The sequence below is a fragment of the Chanos chanos genome, chromosome 8 (genome assembly GCF_902362185.1).
Source record: "Chanos chanos chromosome 8, fChaCha1.1, whole genome shotgun sequence".
NCBI classification, from domain to species: domain Eukaryota; kingdom Metazoa; phylum Chordata; class Actinopteri; order Gonorynchiformes; family Chanidae; genus Chanos; species Chanos chanos.
Window position 1 is genome coordinate 19072865 of NC_044502.1, and position 27157 is coordinate 19100021.

The window sequence follows — 27157 nt, forward strand, 5'->3', positions numbered from 1 at the left end:
ACTTTTACTCACTTTCGTGCACGATGCTGTCTCCGCTCTCCTCTCTCTCCTTTCTCCCTCCTTCCATCGCCCTCGTTGGTGGACTGTGTGCTGTGGCGATGCCGTCTCTGTCGCCGCTCCACTGCGTCTGAGTTCTCTCCCTCTGTTCCTCCGTCCATGGCTTTGCTCCTGTGCCCACCCTCACGGTGCTGTCGTTCACCTCTGGTCCCTGCTTCTCCTTCCTCCTCTGGAGTCCTACGGTGTTGCCGTGGACGACGGTGCTCAGATGCCTGAGTGCGGTGCTCCCTGCGCTGGTGTCGGCGATGAGGCTCTCTAACTTTTTCTTCTGCTCCTTCACCATTTCCATGGGAACGAGAGTGGACGTGGCCCTGGCTCTCCATGTCCCTACAGCTCCGACCGGACTCGGTGGACTCACCCCTCTCAAAAGGCCTTCTTGGGCCAAATTCCACACCTTCACCTCCACCTCTGACCCCTCCATCACCTTCCTCTCTCTGGTTGAGGCAGGTGTGCTTTGGCAGGAGCTGCTGGCTAAACCTGGGCTCATGCTCCGGCTGGCCAGGACGTGGCTTGTTGGTGTTATTGTTGCGGTTCTCCTGTGGGTCTACGACCAGTGGCCGGTCCAGGTGCGTTTTCATGTCCGGCCGAATGTGTCGGGAATATGAGACCTGGCAGAGAGGAATGCATGGTCAATGGATACCCTAAACCTTCAGTTTGGTGTGGCGTGGTGTGGTGTGGTGTATTATAGTATGGTAGAGCATAGTAAAACACAGAATAGAAAAGCAAAAAATAGCATAGCATGGCATACCAAACCAAGGCGTAATATGGAATGGTCTTGATTGGTACACCAATAGAAAAGGATTTTGGTTGGTTGATAACATGAACACCATACTCTAAATGGAGGTCATTATTTAGTCTCTGCATATTCTGACTTATTAAAGACATATTCTGTCTGTGAAACTGTGTCTCATTTTGGATACCTGTCTCTCATGTCCTTCCTAAAACACCTTCGCCTTTCACTCTTCCCTCTTAATGTTCTTTCTGATCTGTGTGTATTGTTCTTGTAATGTTCTTTCTGATCTGTGTGTATTGTTCTCATAATGTTCTCTCTGATCTGTGTATTGTTATCTTAATGTTCTTTCTGATCCGTGTGTATTGTTCTCGTAATGTTCTGTCTGATTTGTGTGTATTGTTCTCATAATGTTCTTTCTGATTTGTGTGTACTGCTCTCATAATGTTCTTTCTGATCTGTGTGTATTGTTCTCATAATGTTCTCTCTGATATGTGTTTATTGTTCCCGTAGTGTTCTCTCTGATCTGTGTGTATTGTTCTCGTAATGTTCTCTCTGATCTGTGTGTATTGTTCTCATAATGTTCTTTCTGAGCTGTGTGTATTGTTATCATAATGTTCTCTCTGGTCTGTATGTATTGTTCTCTTTATGTTCTTTCTGATCCGTGTGTATTGTTATCTTAATGTTCTTTCTGATCTGCGTTTATTGTTCTCGTAGTGTTCTTTCTGATCTGTGTGTATTGTTCTCGTAGTGTTCTCTCTGATCTGTGTGTATTGTTCTCGTAGTGTTCTCTCTCATCTGTGTGTATTGTTATCTTGATGTTCTTTCTGATCTGTGTGTATTGTTCTCTTTATGTTCTTTCTGATCTGTGTGTATCGTTCTCTCTGCTTGCCTTCCAGCGGTCCTCAGGATCCAGCTCGTTGTACAGTGCCTCTCTGCTGGTCATCAGAGTCTGTCTCCGTAGCTCACTTGTTCGCTGCTCCCACACAGACCTGGCTCCTTTATGGTTCTTCTGCTGTTCCTTACTGCAGATAAACAGAGACAGAGAGAGAGAGACAGGAAATCAAGAGTTATACCGTTATGGTTGGGCCATGTTAGGGGATCTTCCCCACCGAACACAGATAACCGCTGTTGGCCTACAATGGCCAGCTAACACTTAACAAAGCAGAGGCCATGACAAGGCACTGGTCTGGGAAAATTCACAGAGCACTGACAGAGAGGAACACGATGATGCAGGGACAGTGAGTAAACATGGAACACAGAGGCAAATACCCACCCACCCCCACACACACACACACACACACTACAGAAAGGAGAGAGAGAGAGAGAGAGAGAGAGAGAGAGAGAGAGATGGAATGGAATGCCAAACCAACCCATCCCAGCAGTCAGAAAAGATGGAGCTGGAGCAAGGAACAGCCCACAAGTCAAAGCAGCAGTGCCCACCAATGTCTACCAGTGTCTACGTCAGAGAAAGGCGCAAATGGGAGGGGGAGGGGAAACTAGGAAAGTGGGGGGGGGGGGGGGGGTAGTAGAAAGCAGTAAAAGAACATAATGAGTATAATTGAATAAATACCAGTCCAGTAAGTGTTCAGTAGCGTTGAGACGCTCTGTGTTAACTGTCACACTGGGGAGGGAAACAGGTGGTGAGACACATATAACAACACTGCCTCACACACATACACATACACACACACACACATTTTACTTACACTCTCACTCTCTTTATCAAATTCTGATTCTTTCCCTGCTATGTTTTTATTTCATTTTGTGTCATATTCATTTGGAAAAAAAAAAAAGTAACATAGCTGAATGACTTCTGCAGCCTAATCTGAATTTCCTCAGACTCAGTTGTGGAGGTCCATAGCCCTGCAGCTAGCTTTCATATCCATTAAAAACTGTGGTCTCTGGTTGGCAGAAAAGAGCCCACACCTGTTTTCCAGGTACAATCAGCTGGTGGGGTTAAAAACTTGATGTGAGGAACCTTGAACAAAACTAATAAACAAATCAGTGAAACAAAACTATCTGTGACTTTTTGTGTGTGAAACTGGACCTGAGGAACAGCACACAAAGACAACTGGAAGTATCAGGTCAGTGTTGTTAGTATTGATCTCTATTTGCTGTTCTCAGATCAGTGTTGTTATTACTGATCTCCAGACAGTTATAATGACAGTAATAATGGCAAGTCAGGTCAGTTCAGTGAGCTGAGACACACTGATGGCCAAAATGCCATAATCCCACACTGGGTTTAGCACAAAAGAGATTCAACATCAAGACCAAGGCAAAAAGAGTTAAGAGTTTTATCCAAAAGACAATGTGATAAATGAGAGGAAAGAAAAGAGAACAAAACAAAAACAAACAAACAAACAAACAAAAACCGCACTAAAAACTAAAAACAACTCTGCAAAGTAAAGATGAAAAAATGCTCAAAAGGAAAGATTTTAAACAATATTTATGAGAGATAAATATTCTTTTTGGTCTTCCAGTCATGTTGTCTAAGTGTGCTGTCTCTGCCTTTCTGATCGGCTGGTATGTGTATGTGTGTGTGTGTGTGTGTGTGAGTGTGTGTGTGTGTGTGTGTGTGTGTGTGCGTGCGCGCATTGCGAATCCTTTCTTTGCCAAGCAGGCCCATTACCTACAACACTGAACACACCTACGGCCTCCTGAACTTTGCAGTGTTCTCCCCGGGGAGAAATGAAACCAGTTGGCCTTTCTCTCATATGCAGGAGGGATCAAAGGGACACTAGTTCTAACTGCAGAAGGCCAAATGTCAGAGATCAAAGATTGACGCTTGTATGCCAGTGCTGTGGATGTGAGTGTGAGTGGATGTGTGTGTGTGTGTGTGTGTATGCAGCTAAATGCATACAGGCATAGACAGGGAATAGCTGGAGAGGATACCTGGACATAGACTCCTAATGGAGGCAAAACAGAGTGAGAGAGAGAGAGAGAGAGAGGGACTCACGCCGCGATGGAGAGGTTGGCTGCAGACAAAGGGCTGACCTCTGCCACCTCTTTGGCTTTCTGTAGGGCCAGTTTTTGATTTGCTGCCTCCTCTTCCTCCTGCTCATCCTACAGAGATAGAAACATAATACAGTAGAACACAAAGTGTAGAGTGTGTGTGTGTACTGATGTGTATTTGTGTGTGCGTGTGTAAGTGTACGTGCATGTGTGTGTGTGTGTGTGTGTGTGTGTGTGTGATGCTCATAAGTCATTTTTTTGCACATCCAAGTCAAATCTCAAGTCTTTGAGCTAGAGTCCAAATCAAGACTTCAGTCTTTGGTCACAAGTACAATCACTATTTAGCGAACACCAATCTAATCAAGTTGACCTCCCTTAGCTACAAAGCTAGTAACAAGTTAATGTTAGATAGTTGATGCTGAGCTGACATGTCTGCTAAATGTCCATAGGCCATGTTAACTTGTCTTTCACATTACCAAGTGACTGACTGACCTATCGAGGTGCGCTTTGAAATTAAATAAAGATTGTTCATGAGACCCAAATCTTGAATCTGAGTCTAAGTCTTTTGAGGATGAGTCCAAGTCGCAAACTCGAGTCCCCATCTCTGGCGTGTCGTGTGTGTGTGTGTGTGTGTGTATGTTTGTATTTACCTTGGTCAGCTCCTGTGCATTGGCCAGATTGTCCACAGCGATGGCCAAGAACACGTTGAGTAAAGTGTCTAAAAGCATAAGGTTAAGGTAGATTCCTGTATATCTGTATGGATATGTAGGATGTGGAGTGTGTGTATGTGTGTGTGTGTGTGAGACTGTCTTTGCGTGCATATGTGTGAATGCATGTGTGCGTGTGTGTGTGTGTCTATACTTGTGTGTTCGGATACAGTTGCCAAACAGTGTTAGAACAATGAAGAAGACAGAGAAGACCATGCCCTTATTGACTCCTCCCTGAGACTCAATGCCATCATACATCACCATGTTCCAGTCCTCACCTGTCAGAATCTGACAGAGAGAGAGAGAGAGAGAGAGAGAGAGAGAGAGAGAGAAATGGACAGAAAGAGAGTTAGATAGAAAGGCACACAATGACTGATGTGCTGTTACTGCATTGTCTGCCAGGCTTTGTAGTTTCCATATAATACACAAACACTAAATTTGTTAATAAACAAAAGTTTATAACTGTTCCTTCTCTTTTCACTCTAAACACACTAACCCCTGTTTTATTCTACACACACTAACCCCATGTCTTCACTCAACACACACTAACCCCTGTCTTCCCACTACACACACTAACCCCTGTCTTCACTCTACATGCACTAACCCCTGTGTTCACTCAACACACATTAACCCCTGTCTTCCCACTACACACACTAACCCCTGTGTTCACTCAACACACACTAACCTCTGTCTTCCCACTACATAAACTAACCCCTGACTTTCCACTACACACACTAACCCCTGACTTCACTCAACACACACTAACCCCTGTATTCACTTAACACACACTAACCCGTCTTCACACTACGCACACTAACCCCTGTCTTCACACTACACACACTAACCCCTGACTTCACACTACATGCACTAACCTGTGACTCTACTCTACACACACTAACCCCTGTCTTCACACTACACACCCTAACCCCTGACTTCACTCTACACACACTAACCCCTTACTCCAACACCAACCTAAACTATATATATTTGTAGTCATAATTCCTAGTAAAAAGTATTATTATTATTATTCATAATGATAATAATAATAACAACAACAACAACAACAATAATAATAATAACAATAATAATAATAATAATAATAATAATTATAATAATAATAATAATAATTCACTGTGTAACCATGATTCTTGTTCTTCCCAGGGTTCAGGCCGAGATGAACTCACCTGAAACACCGTCATTATTGCTGCAGGAAAGGTATCAAAGTTTGTCGGAGGAGTTCCATTCTCGAAATTAAATCTGCAGAAACCAGGAGAGAATCATTGTGAGTGAGTTAGACTGTTTTGTAGACAAACAGACAAGAGAGCTGGATGAAATCATACCACTTCAAATGAAAACAAGAAATACAAATGAACAATGGTGCCATGCTTCATTTGTTGTCCCTCACTGAAACATCTCAATGCCTTAACCAAAACTCATACTCATTATGAATATGATTACACGTTAACAACACATGATCTCAATTCTAACAATGTGCACTACTCTCAAAGCGCTCAGTCTAAACCATGGATAACTCTTATCTGAGCCTGTCTGTCAGTGTGATGTAAAAGAGGAAGCACAGGCTGGTACTGACTGTCCACCAAACAGCTGCATGCCCAGCAGAGCGAAGACTACGATGAAAAGGAAGAGAAGGAAGAGCAAGCTGATGATGGACTTCATAGAGTTTAACAGAGATACCACCAGGTTTCTCAGAGATGTCCAGTACCTGAGAAAGGAACAGAGAGGGAGAGAGAGAGAGAGAGAGAGAGAGAGAGAGAGAGACAGACAGACAGACAGACAGACAGAGAGTCAGAGGCAAAGACAGAGGCAGAGACAGAGAGACAGAGAGATCAGTACATGCATTTTCCCTGAGGCATCAGATCCACATTAAGACTGAAAGGTATGTAGAGGGACAGGTGGATTATTCAGAGAGACAGACAGACAGATGGCTAGTCCAAACAAACAGACAACAGCCCAGAAGAGACAGAAACAAAGACATACAGAAGACAGACAGTCAGACATGCGGGGGGACGTGATAGACTCACTTGGTAACTTTGAAGATCCTCAATAACCTGAGAGCTCGCAAGACACTGATCCCAAACGAGGTCCCTGGCTGGACCAAAGCCCAAAGCACCTCAAAAATGCTTCCACAAATGACCTGCCACACACACACACACACACACACACACATACACACACACACACACAAAGTCACACAAATACACAGAAAACAAACATCTAAAGCTTGATCAATAACGGCAAGCCACAAAACAAAGCCCATTAACAACGCTAAACATTTAGACAGCGGGTGCCCATAATCTCTCCGTAATAGACAGAACAACATAACACTCGTTTCCCAACTCCTGAGAGTGAAATTTGTGGTCACTGGCATAGTCAGTGTTTCAGCTGTCTAAGAGAACCTTGAGTGACTGTCATATCTGACAGGGTTTGTGCTGAGTAGAGAGCTTGTCCTGAGTTTGTTCATGAGACTTTGCCTGAGAGAGGGAAAACGAGAAGGAGCCAAAGAGGAACAGAGAGACTCACAATGCAGTCGAAGCAGTTGAAGGATGAGTGGAAGTATGGTCGGGTCCCCAGTCCGTACATCTTAATGCACATCTCAAACATAAAGATCCCCAAGAAGATGAACTCAGCAAAGTCTGAATTGGAGACAGACAGTTAAAAGTACACAGGGTCAAAAAGAGAGAAAGAAGAAAGGGAGAAGGGATAGAGATTCAGGCCTGTATGAAAAAATGTATTGATGTGAATTGAGCAGAAGATATAAATACGCACACACAAAGAAAAAAAAGAGAAGATAGCAGAAAAGTAAAAGTTACAACATATCGACATGACAATCTCCAGGCATTTTGCCACATCTTACTGTGATTGAGAAACAAAATCTAAATGTAAAATAAGAAACAAAAAATGAACAAAGCAAACAAAAAATCATAACCACCATCACCTCTAATTAACACATACACATTAACACATCACTTTAAGCAGCCTGCACACAGGAGCACACATAGGGAACAGAAAAGAGAATGTCTTCATAAATAAAGGAAACTATAAAACTATAAAACTATAACGCTGACTAAACAGATGAGGTTTCTCTTTCGTCTGTCTCCTCTCCTCCTCACTTCTTGTGTGTGAGAGGTTCACAGACAGATGTTTAAGATATCACAGAGCTGCAACAGAGTCTTTGGGCATTTAACCTCCTCGCACTGCTTCTGCCCTCTGGGTATGATGTCTGAACATGATCAACCAGGTGACTTTTCTCATAATAAAACATCCACACTGGCCACGGGTCTTTGAACCCATGATTTTGCTGATGATGCACAATTTGATTTAAACGCTGCGCCAATTCAGAGAGAGACAGATACGTGTGTCTAAAGAGCACAAAGATAGAAGGAGGATAATTTACACTTGGATTCCGAAGCCAATTGTGTGTGTGTGTGGGTGTGTGTTTGGGTGTGTCTTTAGGTGTTTCTTTGGGTGTGTCTTTGCTGATAAGAAGGGGTACTTGGTGTGACACGCACTCCATTATTAGTTTTCGACAGCAATTTTTCAGTTGCAAACGTACAAATCTAAAACCACAAATATTTATAAGAAGCTGAACATTCAATATTTAACAATACATCATTAACACTGTCAGAACCTAGTTTAGTGGTCGTAGTGTTAAAAAGCATACAACAAACCAAAACAGACACTGGGAAAGAGAGAGAGAGCATAAAAGACAGAAAGAAAGAAAGAGAGAGAGAGAGAGAGAGAGAGAGAGAGAGAGAGAGAGAGAGAGAACAGAGCAGTGGAAAGAGAAGACATGAGAAATGGAAAGACATACAGAGGAAGTCGGAGAGCAGGACTGGCTGATCATGGTGCACCACTGCCACACACAGTGTGTTCAGTCCCACCAGACACAGGACGGTCCAGTAAAAGGCCTGGCTCTTCACCACGCGGCGGATGAAGAAGCGCAGGCGACGCTCCCTCTTATGGAAGGATGAGCCCTCTAACTTTGAGCTTTTCAGGCTGGCACGTGCAAACGGAGAACCTGAGAGAGATGAAGAAAAGAGAAAGGATAAGGAAAGAAGAGACAGAGAGACACAAAGAAACAAGAACAAAAATAACCACAACAGGCTATCCAATCCAGTTTCTCTGTTTCTCCTGCAATTTTATTACTGATTTTTACAGACATACTGTAAACCTTCCCCACATCCCTCAGTCCATTCCTCCCATTCTCACCCACGAGGTCCCCATCTCCCTCCTCCGCATTCAGAAGGTCATTCTTATTCTTCTTTATGGTGGGTCTCCTGCGAGAGCCTGCAGATCAAATACCATTATGTCACGACTCTGTCTCTGTCTCTCTAGTCTGACTCATACATGCACACACACAAATATTACACGCATACTCAAACACTAACACACTGGAGCCACAGAACAGACTTAGAGAGCGAGACAGTCAAGGAAGGGGAAGAAGGGGGGGGGGGGGCAGAGACAGACGGAGAGACAGTTAGGAAGAGAGAGAGACTCTGTCACACTAACACGGTTCTTCATCCATACGTCTGTGGAAGTGAGAATAGAAAAGTGGATTGTTTACCATCAAATGGCATCCGATCATCCGTCTCATTGTCTTCATCTGCCAAAATGACTTCTTCTACACAGAATAAAACAGTTACATCAAATACACGTGTTCTGACTGGAGGACTGAGTATAGACCATCTTCACAAATAGATCTAAACCACCGGAATGTGAGAGAAATCTTCTGTCTCTGTCCTAAACTTCATTACAAACCCAAGCAGTGGACCACGCATTAGCACAAGGAAAAAACCAGAGCAGTGAGTAAAACATTCATAAAAATTAGAGAAAAAGTAGTGAACTTGTGTTAAGAGTAATGGTAGAGCTTATTCATTCTCTCTAACACCACTGCACAGGCAGACCGATGTCACACCTGCATCCACAGGATAATGGCAGGTGTTCTTATGTTTGTTGTTGTTGTTGTTGTTGTTAATGCTGTAGTTGTGCGTACCTGCTTTGCAGATCCACTCCAGATATCCATTCAGCTCTCTTTCTATCTGCTGCTGTCTCCTGAGCTTCAGAAACTCACTCCTGTTCTCGACACGCTCCCTCTCTTTGGCAAACTCTCTGTTTACACACACACACACACATACACACACACACACAAACAGAGCAATGGATAAATTTACACAAATGTTCATAAACACATTCTCTCATAAATGAGCACATTAAAACATAGTATTCTTCCACACCAAACATACATGTGCACACACACACACACACACACACACACACACATGCACACACACAGACAAACTCATCAAAGAGAGAATCTTACCCAGACAACACACCCAGTACCAAGTTAAGCATGAAGAAGGATCCAATGATGATGAGAGGAATGAAGTACATCCAGTTCCAGGTACTCCCTGAAGCATCGTCACTCTATAAACATTCACAGAGGCCACTCTTTAAAACACACATTATCAGCCATGACAACTATATGTTTCATATGATCTGTAACACAACCCCAGTCAAAGCCATCAGCCAACAGCCTGCACCACAGAAAGACACAAAGTTAGAAATGTTGGATTTCCTTTCAAAATTTTATACCGTAATGACTTCAGTATAATCCTACGTGACATCCACAGAGTCTAAGTTACATTGTACGTCCTTTGTGTGTGTTTGTGTTATGACGGCGTGTTAGACTGTGTGAGTCTAGAGCCGCTGTGAGCGTTAAAGTGTGCGCACAACGCACGGTGACCAGGCAAAGTGCCGTCTGGTCATTTTACACTGTGGTTCAGGTGTTCAGGGAACCACAGATGGCCAGCCATCTTGTCTTGCACTGCTCCACTGGCTGTTTCCAGAGAGGACGAAGAGGACAGGATTTCTCCTGATGAAAAACAGCCAGAACACCGGCCATCCAGACCCCACTCATGATCAGGCTTTGGGAAGGTTTTTCAGTATAAAGATCAGACCGCCAGTGCACGATCAGCTGTAGTACAGCACAGCAATTCTGAGCACTACAAATCACAGTGATAAAAAAAGGAAAAAAAAGAAAAAAAACAAGGTTACAAGGCCTTTGCCTGATGAGTTTTGTGAATGGAAGTAGAGGCTCTGATTCACACAGTGTGACTCACGCCCTCACACTGTCTGTCTCTGACTCACACTATTGTGAGGCAAGAATACAACCTCTGCCACGTCTCCCTGCAATCCTACAGGAAAGTTGGAAGGTTTTGTGAAAAGGAACACTCTGACAGAACACGCCGTTTAACGCAGTGAGTCATTTCCACTGCTTTTAAGTGCATTTCCAATAACACAGAGGTCTTTACAGACGAACCTACAAATATGGTCTCTGGGGGAAATATCCATCTATGTCAATCAATCAATGCGGTGCAGCTGGAAGAAACTGAGAAATGATGATCTTTGATTGGCCGTGAGAAGAAGTGGGTGGAGGAGGGTTTGCTTACAGCAGCTCCAGTGAAATTAGTTTGAATGATTTGAACCAACTCATTGTCATGTAGGTTTCATTTTTCTTTCTGTCTCTCTGTTGTTTGTCTCCCATCTTCTTCCAGTCCTCTGTCTTTCATTCGCTACCATCATCTCTCATCTCTCTCCCTGTCTGTCTCTCTTTCTGTCTGTCTGTCTGTCTCTCTTTCTGTCGGTCAGTCTCTCTTTCTGTGCCTGTCTCTCTCTGTCTCTCTCCCTGCATGTCTAAGAGCTTTGAAACAGCCAGTCTATGCAGTGCGGGCTTTTGGCCATTAAATTTTCATTGCTCTCCTCCTTGGCAGCTGCAAGAATATCTCTGGTTGAACAGGCCTCGATAAATATAGAGCCAAATCCAGCAGATCTGACAGAGATGGAGGGAGGGGAGTACAGGGAGGGGAGGGGGGGCAGACACTGGAGGGGTGGATCTGGAATATTACAGGGAAGAAAAAGAAGATCTGGTGGAATCAGACTGGAGCGGAGAGCGGATCTTTTTGGAATGATCAGAACTGAGCTTGATTTATTCTGACTGTCTTCTTTGCTCTCCCTTCACTTTCAGTCACTGGCGTCTGGCTTGTTTTCAAATGGCCCAGGGTGAGAGGATGGCATCAGGAGAGTCCTTGAATGCATTCCACTACCCCACTGTTAGTCTTAAACTCCCCTGAATTCAGACTGAAAACTTCACATGGCCTGCATCACAGTCAGAACTCAAGACAGTGACACAGTCAACGTTAGATTAAATCCTGAGACCAGCAGAAGGACAAACCTTCTCATTGGGTGTTCCTGATAGGGTAGTGTATGAGTGTAGTTCTATGAGGGGGGAGTAAGATGAATGAGTATGGGGAGCTTTTGTATTCAAATAAAAAAAACCCTGCAAAAAAACAAAAAACAAAAATAAAAGGCAAAAACCAGAACTTTTTCACTGAACTGCACCAGAGTTCTCAATCCCTCCCATCTTATATTCAGTCTACTGTCAGAGACATAGTACAGATCACTGCTTTTCTCTCACGCAATGGTAATATTGTCCACATGGACTACCGTGCCGGCATGATAATGACAAAGCCAGGAACTGTCACTGACAACACTGGCATTAGTGTTCAGCATTAAGGATCAGCATGGTCTGTTGTACTTATTGCTTTAACACCTGTCTGATCAGTACAAAGATGGTTTACCCATATTCTCCACAGAGTTTTAACAGGACTGAGTGCCCCTCACAGGCCACTCACATGATAGAGCAGGTCAGTCCAGCCCTCCATGGTTATGCACTGGAAGACAGTGAGTATAGCGAAGAGGATGTTGTCAAACTGGGTGATGCCATAGTTGGGCCCCAGCCAATACTTCTTACAGGTCGTCCCGTTTGGACAGAGTCGAGACGGCGGTTCGGTCCCACAGGGAAACTCCTCACGGATCTCATCTGCAGAGGAGGGAGAGAGAGAGACAGAGAGAGACAAAGAGAGAGAGAGAGAGAGAGAGAGAGAGAGAGAGAGAGAGAGAGAGAGAGAGAGAGAGAGACAGAGAGAGAGAGAGATGTCTCAGATGAACACATGCAGTGGGAAGTGTCTCTGTTAGTCTGATGAAAATATAAGTACATCCTCTGTTGGTCTGATAGAGCACTTTGATGGGACCCACCAGTGATGTTGTCAAAACAGGTGGTATGGAATTTGCCTATGTAAAACTCTAGGCCTATGATGGCAAACATAAGGATTGCGAAGAAGAGAAGCAGGCCGATCTGCAGTAGGGGGATCATAGCCTTCATGATGGATTTGAGCACCACCTGCAGGCCTGGAGGAGGAAAATGTCCATATTAGTGCTGAAAGATCAAGTGCCAGTAAAACAGCTGAACTGAGATGTAGTACTTACTGGGAATCCCAGAAACCAGTTTGAGAGGTCTCAACACTCTGACGGCACGAAGAGTCCTCAAATCAAAGTCTGAGCCCACAGTGGAGAGGATTCTGGGAGAGGAGAGAGAGAGAGCGGGAGAGAGAGAGAGAGAGAGAGAGAGAGCGAGAGAGAGAGAGAATGAACGAGCAATATATTTACATATAATATAATATAATATAATATAATATAATATAATATAATATAATATAATATAATATAATATAATATAATATAATATTTTGTTCCTTTCACAGGCCTGAGATTAATTTTAAAACTTCTGATATTTTCAAATCCAAAATAAGTCTCTGAGCTTTAAAATGTCCCTTGCTCCTTTACAGGGCTTTGGGACAGCAAGCAGAGGGTCTAAGGTGAAAATGCAGTAAATACTGTATGTCTGATGTGAATGGTTAGGCCAGGAACACTTGGTCTCTGTGTCACAGTTTTTTATCCCACTTTAGAAACACAGTCATGAGTAACACTAACAAATATGCAGTAGAGAAAACATACAAATCTCAACTTTACAACAAAAGCTTTTGCATTAACATCTTTTGCTGGACATTTACAAAAAAAGGAAAGTGTCTGGCACAGTGTTTTCAATCTGATTTGTCAGAGAAGTCAATCCAGAATTGGGTGTCAACCCTCCACTGGGAGTCAACCCTCTCTCTATGGATAAAAGAAGTGTGCACCATTTATATAATTACAGTCAGCGGGCGATTTGCAGGGTGATGAGGGGCAATGCCATCCCCCTTGTTTTGTTGGCAAAATGACCAAAATGCATCCCTCTTGTCAATCTGTCATCCCCTATATACTCTATAGGGTAGTGTCAGTGACCACTGGGCCATTCCCCCTGTTGGCCATTGGGCCATCCCCCTTATTAAAAAATAACAAATCACCTACTGATTACAATAGAATAAAATTTTCCCAGAACGGAAGAACCAGAGCTATGAGGATTTCCCATTAAGAGTGAGATGTTACTCACATTGCAGTTACTTGTTCTCCTTCATACACACATTTCTGTGGTTATTAATCATAACCATTTGAATGACTTACTTTTGTCAAGGCAAGCCACAAATTCCTCAGGCGTTTGCTAATTAACAGTGCTTATATAATGATAACACACATAAACATATATGCATAAACATATATACATAGTGTGTGTGTATGTGTATTTGTGTGTGATAGAAGCATGTTGACTGATGGACAATGCAATACCAACAACAGAAATTTGCAATAAACACCCATGAGCCATTATGTCCCAATGTGTGAGTGTCTCATTCTCTACTTCATTTCTCCACTACATTTTTTTCTTCCCTTCATAATTACTCCAATATGAAAAGAGTTTGGAAAGCAGATCCACACAAATTATTCTAGGAGAAAATGAGAGCTGTCTGGTACTAAACACACAGCCCTTTGAATTTAACAAGAGAGAGTGAGAAAGATGTGACAGAGAAAGCTGGTGCACGTGTGCAAAGGAAAAGAAAGATTGAGGACAATGAGTGTGTACAGCAAGATTTTGTGGATATAAAGGACTGGCAAGTTGAAGGACAAAGACTGAGAGGGAGTGAAGAAGCATAGAGAGAGAGAGAGAGAGAGAGAGAGAGAGAGAGAGAGAAAGAGAGAAGGGAGGGAGAGGAAGTGAGGAAAATGCTGACTGTTTTATTCTCATCTTTCTCTCCTTCCATTTATAGACTTGCTGTCTGAGAGTCTCAGTCGGCGCTACCTGATTTATGGCGCATTCACTCACACGCACACACACAGATAGACACATGCACACACACACACACAGGTGTGTGAAATGCTTTCCAGCCATAACTGTAAACCTAACCCTAACCCTAACTATAGCTATAACTATGACCTTACTATATCACTGTTATAAGTTCAACCCTTACTGTTATTATACATCACTATATCACTGTTATCAGTTCAACCCTTACTGTTATTATAGATCATTATATAACTGTTATCAGTAAACCCTTTACCGTTATTATACATCACTTTATCACTGTTATCAGTTTGTCCAATGATACCAGAGAGAAAAAAAAGAAAAAAAAAACCCTTCCTTTTGTCAATTTTATGCATATTGTTATTCATCAGTATTTGTATATGTCATCATAACAACTTCTGGGAAATACTGTCTTAACTGATTTCAGTAATAATTACTTCATAAACATCTTACCATAAATAATGCTTCATTTGGGCCCTGTCCACAGTCTGTGTTGTAAAGTGGACTGAATAAATCACAAATATGGCAAAATGTACTTTAAGTGTCTGAAAGGGTTCTAATCTCATATATTATTAGAATAAAACAAAATATGTCGATAAAAGGTAAGCATGCAGGAGAAGGATAAATAATTCAATCTCAGCACTTAGGAAGGACTGATCCATCCAGTGTTTCAGGAAGTCTGATGTATTTACAGCAATGTTCAACTGGGTGAGGAATGAGGAAGATGTTATAAGAGCTGGCCATTTTCTTCATATAAGAATATACTGGATAAAATGGCAAATTCATTTGAAATGTCATCATTTCCTTTATTTTGGGCTTTTATTCACTTTCTTTTAAGGTGTGCAAAATGTTTACCAGCCACAACCCTAACCCTAACCCTAACCCTGGCCTCCTAATAATCTTTATTAAATTAAATCTCATTTAATTTCATTGACCCAACATATATACATATATATACATAATGTAATATATGCCCTCCGTTCTAAGGCAATGGATATGATTTCTGTTTTTTACTTTTGTTGTGCTTGTTTATCTAATTGAATGGTGCAGAGGTAGGGGGCCTTGTTGTGCCGTGGGAGGTGAGCGTGCCCCGCCCTCCCCGGGGGGGTCTGTTCTGGCAGGGTGTGATGAAGGGGTTAAACCAGGGGCCTCACACAATGCTTGGTGTCTAAACAGATTTGACAGTAGTTTGGTCCACTGGGCGTCACCTGCCAATCTCCTACACACACAGACGGAAACCCACAGAGGAGTACCCACTGTGGCTGTGTGAGAATGTGTGTGTGTGTGTGTTTGAGAGAGAATGAGAGACAAAAAGAGAGAGGTTTTATTCACAGAGAACAGTGTTGAGACAGTCTGTGCGTATATGCATGTTAATGTGCAATTAGGTTCATTATTTCATTTTGGAACGGGTTGAGGTTTCATGGAAACGTCACACTTCCGCGTCCCTTAAAATTCACCGTGTTGCCTTGACGACGGACAGCTTCTTATTCACACACATTATTTGGTTGCTGGTCCCTTCTCATTCATAACTGTCTCCATGGCAACAGAGACCTTCCCCCATTGATAGAATCTCAGCATTGCTGCAATAGGAGGCCTAGAGGAGGGGCTGGATCCACTGACTGCTTCATATTTCACTGTACCCTGTATTTTAGATTGGAGGGTACATAAACAACCAAAGAATTACATTACCATCAAACTGCATATTTATATACAAACACACAAACACACACACACACACACACACACACACACACACACACATTGTTATGATCTGGGGTTGCTTCAATTGGTCAGGTCTAGGCTCAGCAACATTGTGTGGCAATAAAATGAGGTCAGCTGTGTACCTGAATGTACTGAATAAACAGGTTATCCCATCGCATGGATTTTTTCTTCCCTGATGGCACGGGCATATTCCAGGACGACAATTCCAAGATTCATCGGGCTCAAATTGTGAGACAATGGTTCAGGGAGCATGAGGAATCATTTTCACACATAAATTGGCCACCACAGAGTCCTGACCTTAACCCCACTGAAAGTTTTTGGGATGTGCTGGAGAAGACCGTACGGAGTGGTTCGACTCTACCGTCATCAACAAGATCTTGGCAAAAAATGAATGCAACTCTGGACATAAATAAATGTTGTGACGTTGCATAAGGCTGTCGAAAGAAGTCCATAGTGAATGTGCGCTGTAATCAAAGCTAAAAGTGTTCCAACCAAATATTAGAGTGTGCGACTTCTTTTTCGGTCAGGCAGTGTATATATGTCACTGACTCTCACAAACACAGTCTCACAAACAGACACACACACACACACACACAAAAATCCACATCCACACAACAGTAAGCATAGATTTTAAAATAATAAAATGGGCTTTTAACTCCATTACAAGCCGACTCTTGGAAAGTAAAGTTGGCAAAAGAATCAGTCAAGCTGCTTTTGACCCCTCCTCCCTCGTCTCTCTCTCTGACTCCCTCTCTCTCTCTCTCTCTCTCTCTGTAGCAGACTGAAAGAGCCTCATCTATGTGATGAGCAGGTGAGGAGAAGCACTTACTTTACAGGCTGTAAGCTTGGGAAGGCTGACTGAAAGCAGAGCTTAGACAGTTCACCATTGGCACGTTTTAAAACTGAATACATTACAGAGGTTAACAGCTCAAACCCCCACTCAGAGATTCTGATAAAGTTTAATGTCACACAAGGCTGGTGCATCCCACTGACACACAGTTCATTCAGTGTAATGTATGAGTTTAATTCATTAAATTGCTAATTTACTATACAAATTTACTAAATTAATTCAGCAAGTTTTTGTCAATGCTCTGCGATAAAGTATCACTTTTTGCAATGTTCTGCGATCAAGTGCACTTTTGTTTTTTGTTTTTATGAAAAACCGATGAGCTCTATAAGACCATTCTAATAATTTGAGTAAGGTTCTCTGTCCTCATCACACACATAGTCAAACAGACTCTCAAATGATGCCTAATGCCCTGGATAGTTAAAAAACAAAGAAATAAACTAATAAAAATACCAGTTAATAATAGCTAATAATAATAGTAACAACATAACAATGTGTGATGAACTTGACTGTACTAACTGTATAGAGGAGCTTGCTCTGAGGAGGACAGAAGACGTGATGTCTACAACGTCTGTTGTGTTCACCTGCTTAAAATGATTGCTAGGTAGAAACTGCCCAAATTAACGTGTCAGTTATTCAGCACTTTCCAATCCTTTCTCTCCAGTACTAGAAAACAGTTCCAACAACAGAATTCACATTTCCATAAGTTAACATGCAAACCCCAGCAGAAAAATGGCTGCCAAAACACATACAATTTTCTTGACTGTTTGAGCATTTGTTTTAAACCACTGCTCACATCAGCAGAAGTGTTAACACAGCAGAAATGTGCCTGTCAAAACAACGCATTTTTCACTCAAATCTGTAAGTTTGTGACACAAAAACAAGAACAGCTTCTTTCCATTTCGCTGCCAAAGCAGCACTTAAAGAAGAAAAAAAAAAGGAAGAAAGAAAGAAGAAAAACTTGTTTCAAAATTTGGAACAGCAAGTTCCCGAAACTATACTAAGTTTCGGACATAAAGCAACCCCTGAGTTCGCAGGTTGTGGATTCGCACATGTATCCTCTGACACATCTTAAGTCCTCCGCTCCTTTTCTCATCGTCTTGTTTACCAGTGTCTTCAGGGGAATGTGGACCAAGTCTATGTCCCTGGATTTGCCTGCCACTGCATGGGAGCACTATTCACTCTGGGATTTGCTAACTTGGCTAATGGTGTTCTTGGTGACACCTGAAGCAGCTAGTTGTAACGGTGAGACCCAAACTCGCCACCTCAGCAATAGGGCACGGTGTGATCTACTGCCAAGCCAGTGGGGCAAAAACACACACTTCTGAAAAATGCGGCAACAATTTCAACCAAATCTCAAATACCCCTTTTCCACTGCCGCGGTTCCGGTGCCTGTGCCGGTGCCTAATCGAGCAGCGGGGCTGCGCTTTTCCACTGACAAAATACTGGTGCCGGTGCCGAAAAGCTGGCACCGGCACGGCACCACAGAATTGAGGGTCCTAAAAGTTGGAACCGCTGACGTCTGAGGCTATGCAAATAAAAACCACACAAGAACCAATCAGTTCAGCGTTTGACGTGTTTGCTACATGACGTTCTCTAGAGAGGCGGGAGTAACAAAAAAGTCTGACCAAGATAGTGGTAGGCTAAAGGCTATATGTAGCATGAAAATATGTATACGGTTAAAAGATGTATGGGCAATAATTCGTGTCTACATCAAGACGGGCTGTTGTTTACATGTTACATGAACGTACTCTGACCCAGAATAGTAGAAAAAACACTCACTCTCTCAGCTCTGGCTGGTGCAAATAGACCACTGCAGACCATCATTTCAACACTCTTTTAAACTTTTCAGCTAGGTGACAGGCTTACTATTTTCATGAATTTCGCACCAGAGCAAAAAGTTTTTGGGCAAAATTCGTGGGGTGTTTCGCTGTGTGGAAGCCTAGCATAAAAGTAAAAAGCAAGCAGATGTGTTCTGTCCGACATTATTTTTTCCCCATGGAATTTACCTAGATTTTCGCTACGTAGCGTTCGGTTCCTGTGGACCTGTGGAAATGCGGGCCGGTTCTCAAAAGTCACCAAGGCAGCACTGGCTCCGCACCAGCACCGGCACAGGCACCAGCACCGTCCTAGTGGAAAAGCGCTAAAATAGAAAATGTCCTGCAGAAGTCAGATCTATTCCCAGTACCCAAAAATAGTAGCTTGATCTTTTTATGAAAACTTATCTCCTCCAAAATAGCATAAAAGTGAACACCCCACAACACCAAACAGTGTTCATTTCATCGACGAAAACTGTGACGAAAAATGTTTGTCAATGAACTTTTTCCCACAACGAAAAACAGACGATAACATTTGCACATTTGAAAATAAAACTGTGACGGAATATGTTACTATTTTCGTTGACGAATGCAAACGAATAATGACAGACACAGACGGATGCACAAGCAATTATAGCCTCCCTCCTCTGGAAGTTGAACATTAAACATTTTAACTAACAGTAACTTGGCAACCAGCATTGCCAGATGTACGATTATTATTGAATTTGTGCAAAAATTTTGCCCTCAGTACAATGTACGATCAATAACGCCAAAAGTCCCAAAACGTACGATAATTTGATCATTTTGTGACACTAAGCATGAGGAGTTGTAATCAGTCTAGGGCTAGGCTATCTCATTTTAATTCATTTCCCAACACGATCAGGATAGTAAAAGTATGCACTAGATATAGCTTACTGCTGCATCCATGTGAAAACAGCAAAGAAGAAAAAAAGAGAGTGCTGAACAGGAAGGTGAGGACAGGAGAGAGGCAAAGTTTGTTTTTAAACAAAGTGGCTTGTAGACGGTGTCAAAAAGTCGTTCGTCTAAGTAAATACGTGTTTTCTGAAATTATTCATTTATACATTTACATGTATTTGTCCTCTTGGTCATGACTCGCGATAATTTTAAGCTTTTTGTGCAATACTTTCAACATTTCCCATCTGGCAACGCTGTTGTCAACTCATATCATGGCTACTCTGGGAAGAAGAAAAAGAATGGATTTGTGACACATCTTAGCTCTATAATAATGCAACTGAAAGTAAAACGCACTGCAAACAACGTGAGTGTAAAATCGGTGGGAAAAATACCTCAAACCTCAAGAGGCATTTGAAGACACACCACCAAGAATATGTGATAATAAAAGTTGGACTTAGAAATCAACTTAAAGGCTTGACTTTGTTAGCCAAAAGCAGACGGCTATGTTTTCTTGTTCACTTGACTTGTTAACGTTAATTGTGCATACCGCTAGCAAGCCTAAGAATATCTATGTGCTTGATGAAATCACTCATGATTTAATTAAAAAAAAAAAAGCAAATTGACGAAAATCTGACATTTGACTAAAATTTTACTAAAACTTGTCCAGTTTCCGTTTACTAAAACTAGACTAAAACTTAATAATGATCAAATGACTAAAATATGACAAAAACGAATATGTATTTTAGTCAAAAGACTAAAACTAAGACTAAATCAAAATCATCTGCCAAAATTAACACTAGTGACACCAAATATGTGAGTCAGAAGCTCAGCGGAGCACTGAGAAAGTCATTTACTGATCCTGATGTCACCTAGATATGATCGTGTTTTTAATTAATGCATTACAGAGGCACTTAACATGCATGACCTTTCCTCCAAACATGGACTTTGTTTATCACGCGCCCAGAAACAGAAAAAAAAAAACAAGTACTACTACTCTCCGCTAATGTACGTTGCTGTGTACAGAGAGCAAGTTTGCAAGAAAAATGCCTCATTATTGACAATAATTTGATATTTTTGTGTATAGAATATTCAGATGTTCGGATCATTCAACTGCTCATTTGTAGCTAGCATGCTTGAAATACACAAACCAGCATTAATTATGTTGCTCACTGGTCAGCTAAAAAATGACTAGGTTTACATATACTAAGGTATTGAGCTTGTTCAGAGGCATTCAGCTTTGAAATTTCATCAACATTTTGCTTTAAAGCACAGGCAGGTTTTAGGGCCGTGTGTTGCACAAAGCGTTAATGAAGTGGGCCTGTAAGGTGAATCACTGTTTTCTTTATCCTAATTAGTCTTTGAGTTTCCCCTAACAGAAGACACACATATGATTTCAGAAAGTCAGAGATCACACTGAAGGGACAGACACACTCCACTGAGTGACCGTTTGTTAGAAGCTTTACAACAATCACTAATACAGAGGGCACTTATGACAGTACATGTATTACTGTCAGACGTAACAGTGGCTGTGTGCGTGTGTGTGTGTGCGTGTGCATGTGTGTGTGTGTGTGTGTACACACTGGTCAGTACATTATCAAAGGACCTAGACAGGGCTTAAGCGGAAGGAGAATCATTTCATCTTCAAAGACCTTCGAGCTAAAAGACACATCCGCCATTTATGTTCAACACACAAAAAGACCAGGTCAAAGGAGAGCTGTATGCTTTGTGTGTTTGTTTGTGTGTATGCTAATGAATGTGTCAGAGAGAGAGATATGGAAAGAGAGATAGGGATAGATAGATAGATGGAGGGAGAGAAAGAGAGAGAGAGAGAGAGAGAGAGAGAGAGAGAGAGGGGGGGGGGGGGGGGGGAGGAGAGACTCAATGTTCCAATGTCCCTAGGCTACCCGGAATGATTGATCATCTGCAGGAGCGAAAAAACAGGTTACTGCAGCCATATCTGCACACACTCCTGCCTTCGTCTGCTTGGTCTCTGTACCTCCTTCTCTCTCTTTCTGCTCCATTTTTTTCACTCTAAGGCACGGTCTTTCGGACCTTTTCTTTCTCCTCTCTCATCTCGCTGTCCATCTCTCTCTACCTCTCCCACACACACACACTCTCTCTCTCTATTCCTCCAACCCCTGAGGGAACAGCGAGAGCTAACATAACCAATGTAATCATGTGGAATTTCATTCCTCTAGTTGTAAGAGTCCTACTCTCTCTCTCTCTCTCTCCCTCTCTCTCTCTGTGACATTCTATATGTTTGTGCTGTGGAGATTAAGGAGTCAGTGTGTGATGTTAAATACCATTTATAGTACTGTTAAAGTAAATGTCTTATTTTTGACATCAGTCACTGATGTCATACTATGCTGAGGCATCTGTCTGCTGATAAGGAGCTGAATTTAACAGTACACTTACAAATGACAGCTGCATCAAATATGATGTGAAAAGAGGTGTGAATATATAATATACAAAAAGAAATAAACATCTTAAAATGCTCTTTTCCCAAACCCACTAAAGTATCCCAAATGCCTGGAATTGTGAAAGATGTTAAAGACTGTTTAGAATTTTCCCTGGATTTCCATGAGGATCCCGAAGCTGTGTTCACCTCTGACTAGGGCTGCAGTGGTATAGAAATTTCATTACCCCGGTAATTGAAGAATGCCACCTTGCGGTTTGCGGTAATACCGCAACCAAACCCCCCTGTGTTTAACTATTCATTCATTTGACGTTACTTGTCCCCCTAATATGTTGAAATTGTTGAGCTGAAAGAGTTTAAGGAGTTAAGAATAACCATAATTAAAAAGACAATTTCTGCATGGCATGTCTGTCTTGTCTGTTAATGTTGCTATTGTGTGCAGTCATGAGGATTCATTGCAATCACTAGCAAAAAGGCCACTTGAAGATTTGTTGTGTTAGCTCGCTTCATTGATACCTTTTTACCGCAAATGCAACATACTGCCTCTTCTAACTGGCTGGTTCCTCCTTGTCATTGGGTTCAAACCCAAAATGTACCCAAACTGGTGATGAGACATTTGGCTTTGCAACAAGAAACATCGTTTCTACTGTTGTATTGCTTTCAAAAGACAAAAATCAATTGATTGAGTTCTAGACCATCGCCCAGGCTAATTGTACTAGTTTATTCATGGCGTGCAATTCAGACACTGTATAAAATGCTACATATTTGGTGGAATAACTTAAAGCTAAAGAAATAGTTATTACACATGTTTAAAAGCATTTGACGTTAGTTTTGTTACACATTATAATTAATAAACATGGATATAGACAGGGGTTGTCATACATTGAATGTTTTCCTCCATAACATTTTTTGTTGACAGTTGCAGTTGCTCACTAGTTTTCAACACAAGCCTCGCAAACCACTTCTCCTTACTGTCAGTTCTCTCGATTGATTTGATTGGTCAGTCAACCAGAGGGTTGCAGTGATGTGAAGTGCTTGCTAAATGTTGTGTGTATGCTCAGTGCAGAGGTCTGGGCGTTTTAGATTCGTTTTCTCTTTTTATGTGGAGAGATTAAAAAAAAAAAAAAACGCATCTACTGTGGACGTGATCCTTTTCAAAACTGATAGAAAAAAGTGAGTTTTGAAAATATCCAGATACATGAAGACAAGGCCACAGACCATGCCAAAAGCTGCATGAGGATGGCAGCACTCTCAGATAAAAAAAGCTGTTATGACGGTAATGGTGGTGATGGTGATGGGCGGTACACCTTCTAACACCGTGGTATGGCAGTGATGTGTTTATTGTTGCAGCCTTATCTCTGACATTTACAATGTGATAGTAATGTGCAGTTAGTATTGATATTTAAATAGGCAGATAAGTTCTATTTAAAACAAAACGTAAAGCAAGAAGATGCAGGTTGAGTCTGATAGAAAAATAGTTTGCTAATGTCTCTGTTATGCTTTTATACTTCAAATATCAACACACAAAGAACATCAATAGTACATCATTTCAACTTCAAATTCTGCTCTGAGATGACATTGGCCAAAGTGTGTAAATTATTTTCATTGACTCTGTGGTGTTGTACTATTCTCTCGCTTACCTTAACATAGAATCAACTAGAAAGGATCTGGCCCATATTTTAAGGGCAGGTTCACCAAGTGATCGTCTTTGTGTTCTTAACACCATTCTGTGGATCAGCACGCACAGTTCTATGGATGACCACACATCTCCAACTCTATAGAAGAAGATTTAATGCAGTGACAGCTAGGTTTCTACATTCACACAGCAAGAATCCTTAAAATAAGACAACAAATGCATAAGAGACAGGGTTTGGCCTATTCCTTTGTATTAATCTGTGAAAATTTTTGCAACCAATTGAAAAGGTGTAAAAAAAAAAAAAAAAAGGTGGCTTCATGTGGATCTGTCAGGAAAGCTCTCAGGCACTCACAAGCCCATAGTAAAGGAACTGTGCTCCTACTTTTTAGTTGGGCGCCAGACGCCCTCTAGGAGCGTCACAGAGAAAGAGAGAGAGAGAGAGGAGAAGAAAAAAAAAAAAGAAAAATCGGCTAGTCTATTCTAGGCCACTTTTACCACTATCAGACCGCACATGTGTCTAGTAGGGCCTAGATTCACATGCGGCCTGGCACGGCTAGCTCTAATCTCAGGGCAGTAACCATACAGACTTCAAAGCAATATTCCCAAAAATAACATGTAAACAGAATAGAGACAATTACAACACCTATATGCAGTGATTAATTATATTTACAGGTTTTTAAAGGTCCATGGTGAGAAAGGTCATAAAGGTTGGTCTGGTGGAAGAGGAACAATGTGTATTGTACAACAACAACCACAAAAAAAAAAAAGTAAAGACAAAAACCCAATGGCAACACTCAACACAAAACACAGAACGTCTAACACAGAACACAATACATAAATTTACGGCTTCAGTTCACAAGTATTTACATATATACATAGGGCCAAACTGAACGTTCTTTTCCCATGACGAAATAATTGAGAGAGGGAACAAAAAAAAAAACAAAAAGAAAAAATAGAAGCGACCCCCCCAATGTTCGTCCCACCTAACTGGACTCTCCGTGCAGAATCCCGTATCCTACCAATAGTATCCTCCACGAATGAAAGAGTTGCCAACCATGCAAACTGAGTTACTAAAGGAGGGAGAGTAGCAGATAGAGAGTTGAAGACAAAGGAGAGTCACCTGGGGAAAGCTGGGGAAAAGCCGGCAGGAAGAATGAGGAGTCGGGGCAGCAATCCACATGGGGAGTCCAACCACTACAAGTCCACAATCAAAATCCTTTTTGGTATAGAGTAGTTATTCCAAGCCGTATTAAACGAGTCTACGCGTACTGAATAACCGATCACTAAAAGCAAATGGACGGTAAACGCTTTGTCGACTGGAGGGAAATATCCACGACAATGCTGATTCAAGTTTTCCCTCTCCATGGCAGGAACCACACTTTCCTATATTTCACGGTGGCCTACTCCAGTCAATGCGAATAACCAATGACGTACTGGCAAACAAACAAACAAAAAAAAAAAATAGAGAAAGAAGTTTGGAGATGGAGATGTTTATGCTAACGGGAAAGTGATAGGAAAGGAAAGTGTGTTAGAAAATAGAAAGCAAGTTATTTAGCTGGAGGTTATTTAGTGTTTTATAAAAATGATGAGCATGACACGGTGAAGGGTCCGTGTCGAATGCCACACTGCCTTGGAACACATTTTTGAGATTTTTACAAATGTTTATCAAACGCTTATCACTCTATTTAATTATTATGAGTATACACAACACGTAATGTGTTCTGTGGAAATTCAATAAATTTTGCAGATATTTGTCCACACTATATCATTGGCTATTTTGAAAATGATAGACTGTAATGGTGACATTAGCACCATCAGACGCAAGACGTAATCTTTCATACATCTTATGACTGATCTGTCTCTATTTTCTCTCTCTCTATTCTTTGATTTATTTTATAGCATCCAAACCATCTCCAAGTCACTGGTTTTCTGTATCTTTTCTTTGTCAGCTGCTTCATCTCCCTTGGAGGCCTTACTTCTCTCACAACCACTTTTTCTTTGCTAGTCATTTGCTGAGGTGTCTTGCAAGTAATGATTAGCAAAAAGAGGTCTAGCTGTCACACAGAACTGTGTGTCTATATCTGTAATGTGCAGACTTATTCCTGATGTGTGTTTAGCTATTTTAACATGAAAACTCTGTGGTCATATGGAAGGGCAGCAGGGGTAAAAAATATAATTATCATGAAGGGAGTCTGAAAATATATGATTCATAATCCATATATTCTCATTAATGACAATTATTGGGATTGCTTTATTGCCTAGTGCTAGGTCAGTGTGGTGGTAATTGGCAGCAGACCTAGCTGCATGTGTAAAAAGGAGGTCTATGCGAAAGGTCTGAAGGACAAGCTCAAGACTCAAACAGAGAGAGAGGGAGAGAAGGAAAGAGAGAGAGAGATAGAGAGGGAGAGAGAGAGAGAGAGAGAGAGAGGGAGAGAGAGAGAGAGGGAGAGAGAGACAGAGAGAAAGAGAAAGGCACTATTACTTATAGACCGCTCAGTGTCTGCTCTAGCTTCATAGCTGCAGGATACATGTCTCAAATGGTAGTCAGCTATGTTAAACTAGCAAAACTCAGCGTACGGAACAGACAGAATGAGAGACAGAACAAGGCTGAGATGGAGAGGAGGGGGTGGATGAAGTAAAAAGGAAAGATGGAAGGAAGGAATGAAAAAAGTAATAAATGGAGGAGTGCTAGACATCAGAGAGGGACAAAAAATGCAAAAGACACTGATGGAGAGATGAACAAACAAAGAAACAAACAATAAAAAACAGAGAGAGAGTGAAAGGATGAGGTAGAAGGAAAAGTGAGTCTGGGGAATGAGTTGATAAGATTGAATCTGACATGAACTGAGTAAGTACGTACATGGAAAGAAGTTTGGGTTCAGACAGCACTAAGGAGAAATGGAGAGGAAAGAAAGGGGGAGGGGGGGGGAGAAAGGAGGCGTTTTGATGAAGTAAACAGTGAAGAATAAAGTCAGCGATGTTGGGAGAGAAAAAAAAAATCAGAAAAAAGACTGAGAAAAACAGGCTTAGGTAGCCATCAAGAATTTTACATTGTCCTCTTTGTTCAGAGTCAATAATCAATGATAAACAATGGTTGTCTGTTTTTGGTTATGTTTCAATTTAGTCTGTATAATATCCCCTCAGAAAAAAAGAAAAAAAATAGAGCAGAATTTCTGGTCCAATTTGAAATAATACAAAACATCCTCTAATCTGAACAACCAATCAGAGGACTTCTCCATGTACTCTTCCACATCCTGAGCATTTT

At 41.6% G+C, this 27157-nt stretch overlaps 1 protein-coding gene across 1 annotated transcript in view; it reads right to left on the reverse strand.

Annotated features, from left to right (window-relative positions):
- cacna1aa (calcium channel, voltage-dependent, P/Q type, alpha 1A subunit, a) overlaps window positions 1–27157 on the reverse strand; it is a 103879-nt gene that overhangs the window by 50747 nt on the left and 25975 nt on the right. Inside the window, exons 4-22 of the mRNA XM_030782603.1 lie at window positions 12796–12887; window positions 12565–12717; window positions 12162–12349; window positions 9791–9894; window positions 9464–9579; window positions 9035–9091; window positions 8680–8757; window positions 8282–8488; window positions 6991–7103; window positions 6492–6604; window positions 6041–6172; window positions 5634–5706; window positions 4620–4737; window positions 4393–4460; window positions 3747–3853; window positions 2361–2411; window positions 1680–1812; window positions 368–665; window positions 13–322 (exon numbers count right to left, since the gene is read on the reverse strand). Of these exons, the coding sequence (XP_030638463.1) occupies window positions 13–322; window positions 368–665; window positions 1680–1812; window positions 2361–2411; window positions 3747–3853; window positions 4393–4460; window positions 4620–4737; window positions 5634–5706; window positions 6041–6172; window positions 6492–6604; window positions 6991–7103; window positions 8282–8488; window positions 8680–8757; window positions 9035–9091; window positions 9464–9579; window positions 9791–9894; window positions 12162–12349; window positions 12565–12717; window positions 12796–12887 (2511 nt within the window). The remainder of the gene's footprint in view (window positions 1–12; window positions 323–367; window positions 666–1679; window positions 1813–2360; window positions 2412–3746; window positions 3854–4392; window positions 4461–4619; window positions 4738–5633; window positions 5707–6040; window positions 6173–6491; window positions 6605–6990; window positions 7104–8281; window positions 8489–8679; window positions 8758–9034; window positions 9092–9463; window positions 9580–9790; window positions 9895–12161; window positions 12350–12564; window positions 12718–12795; window positions 12888–27157) is intronic.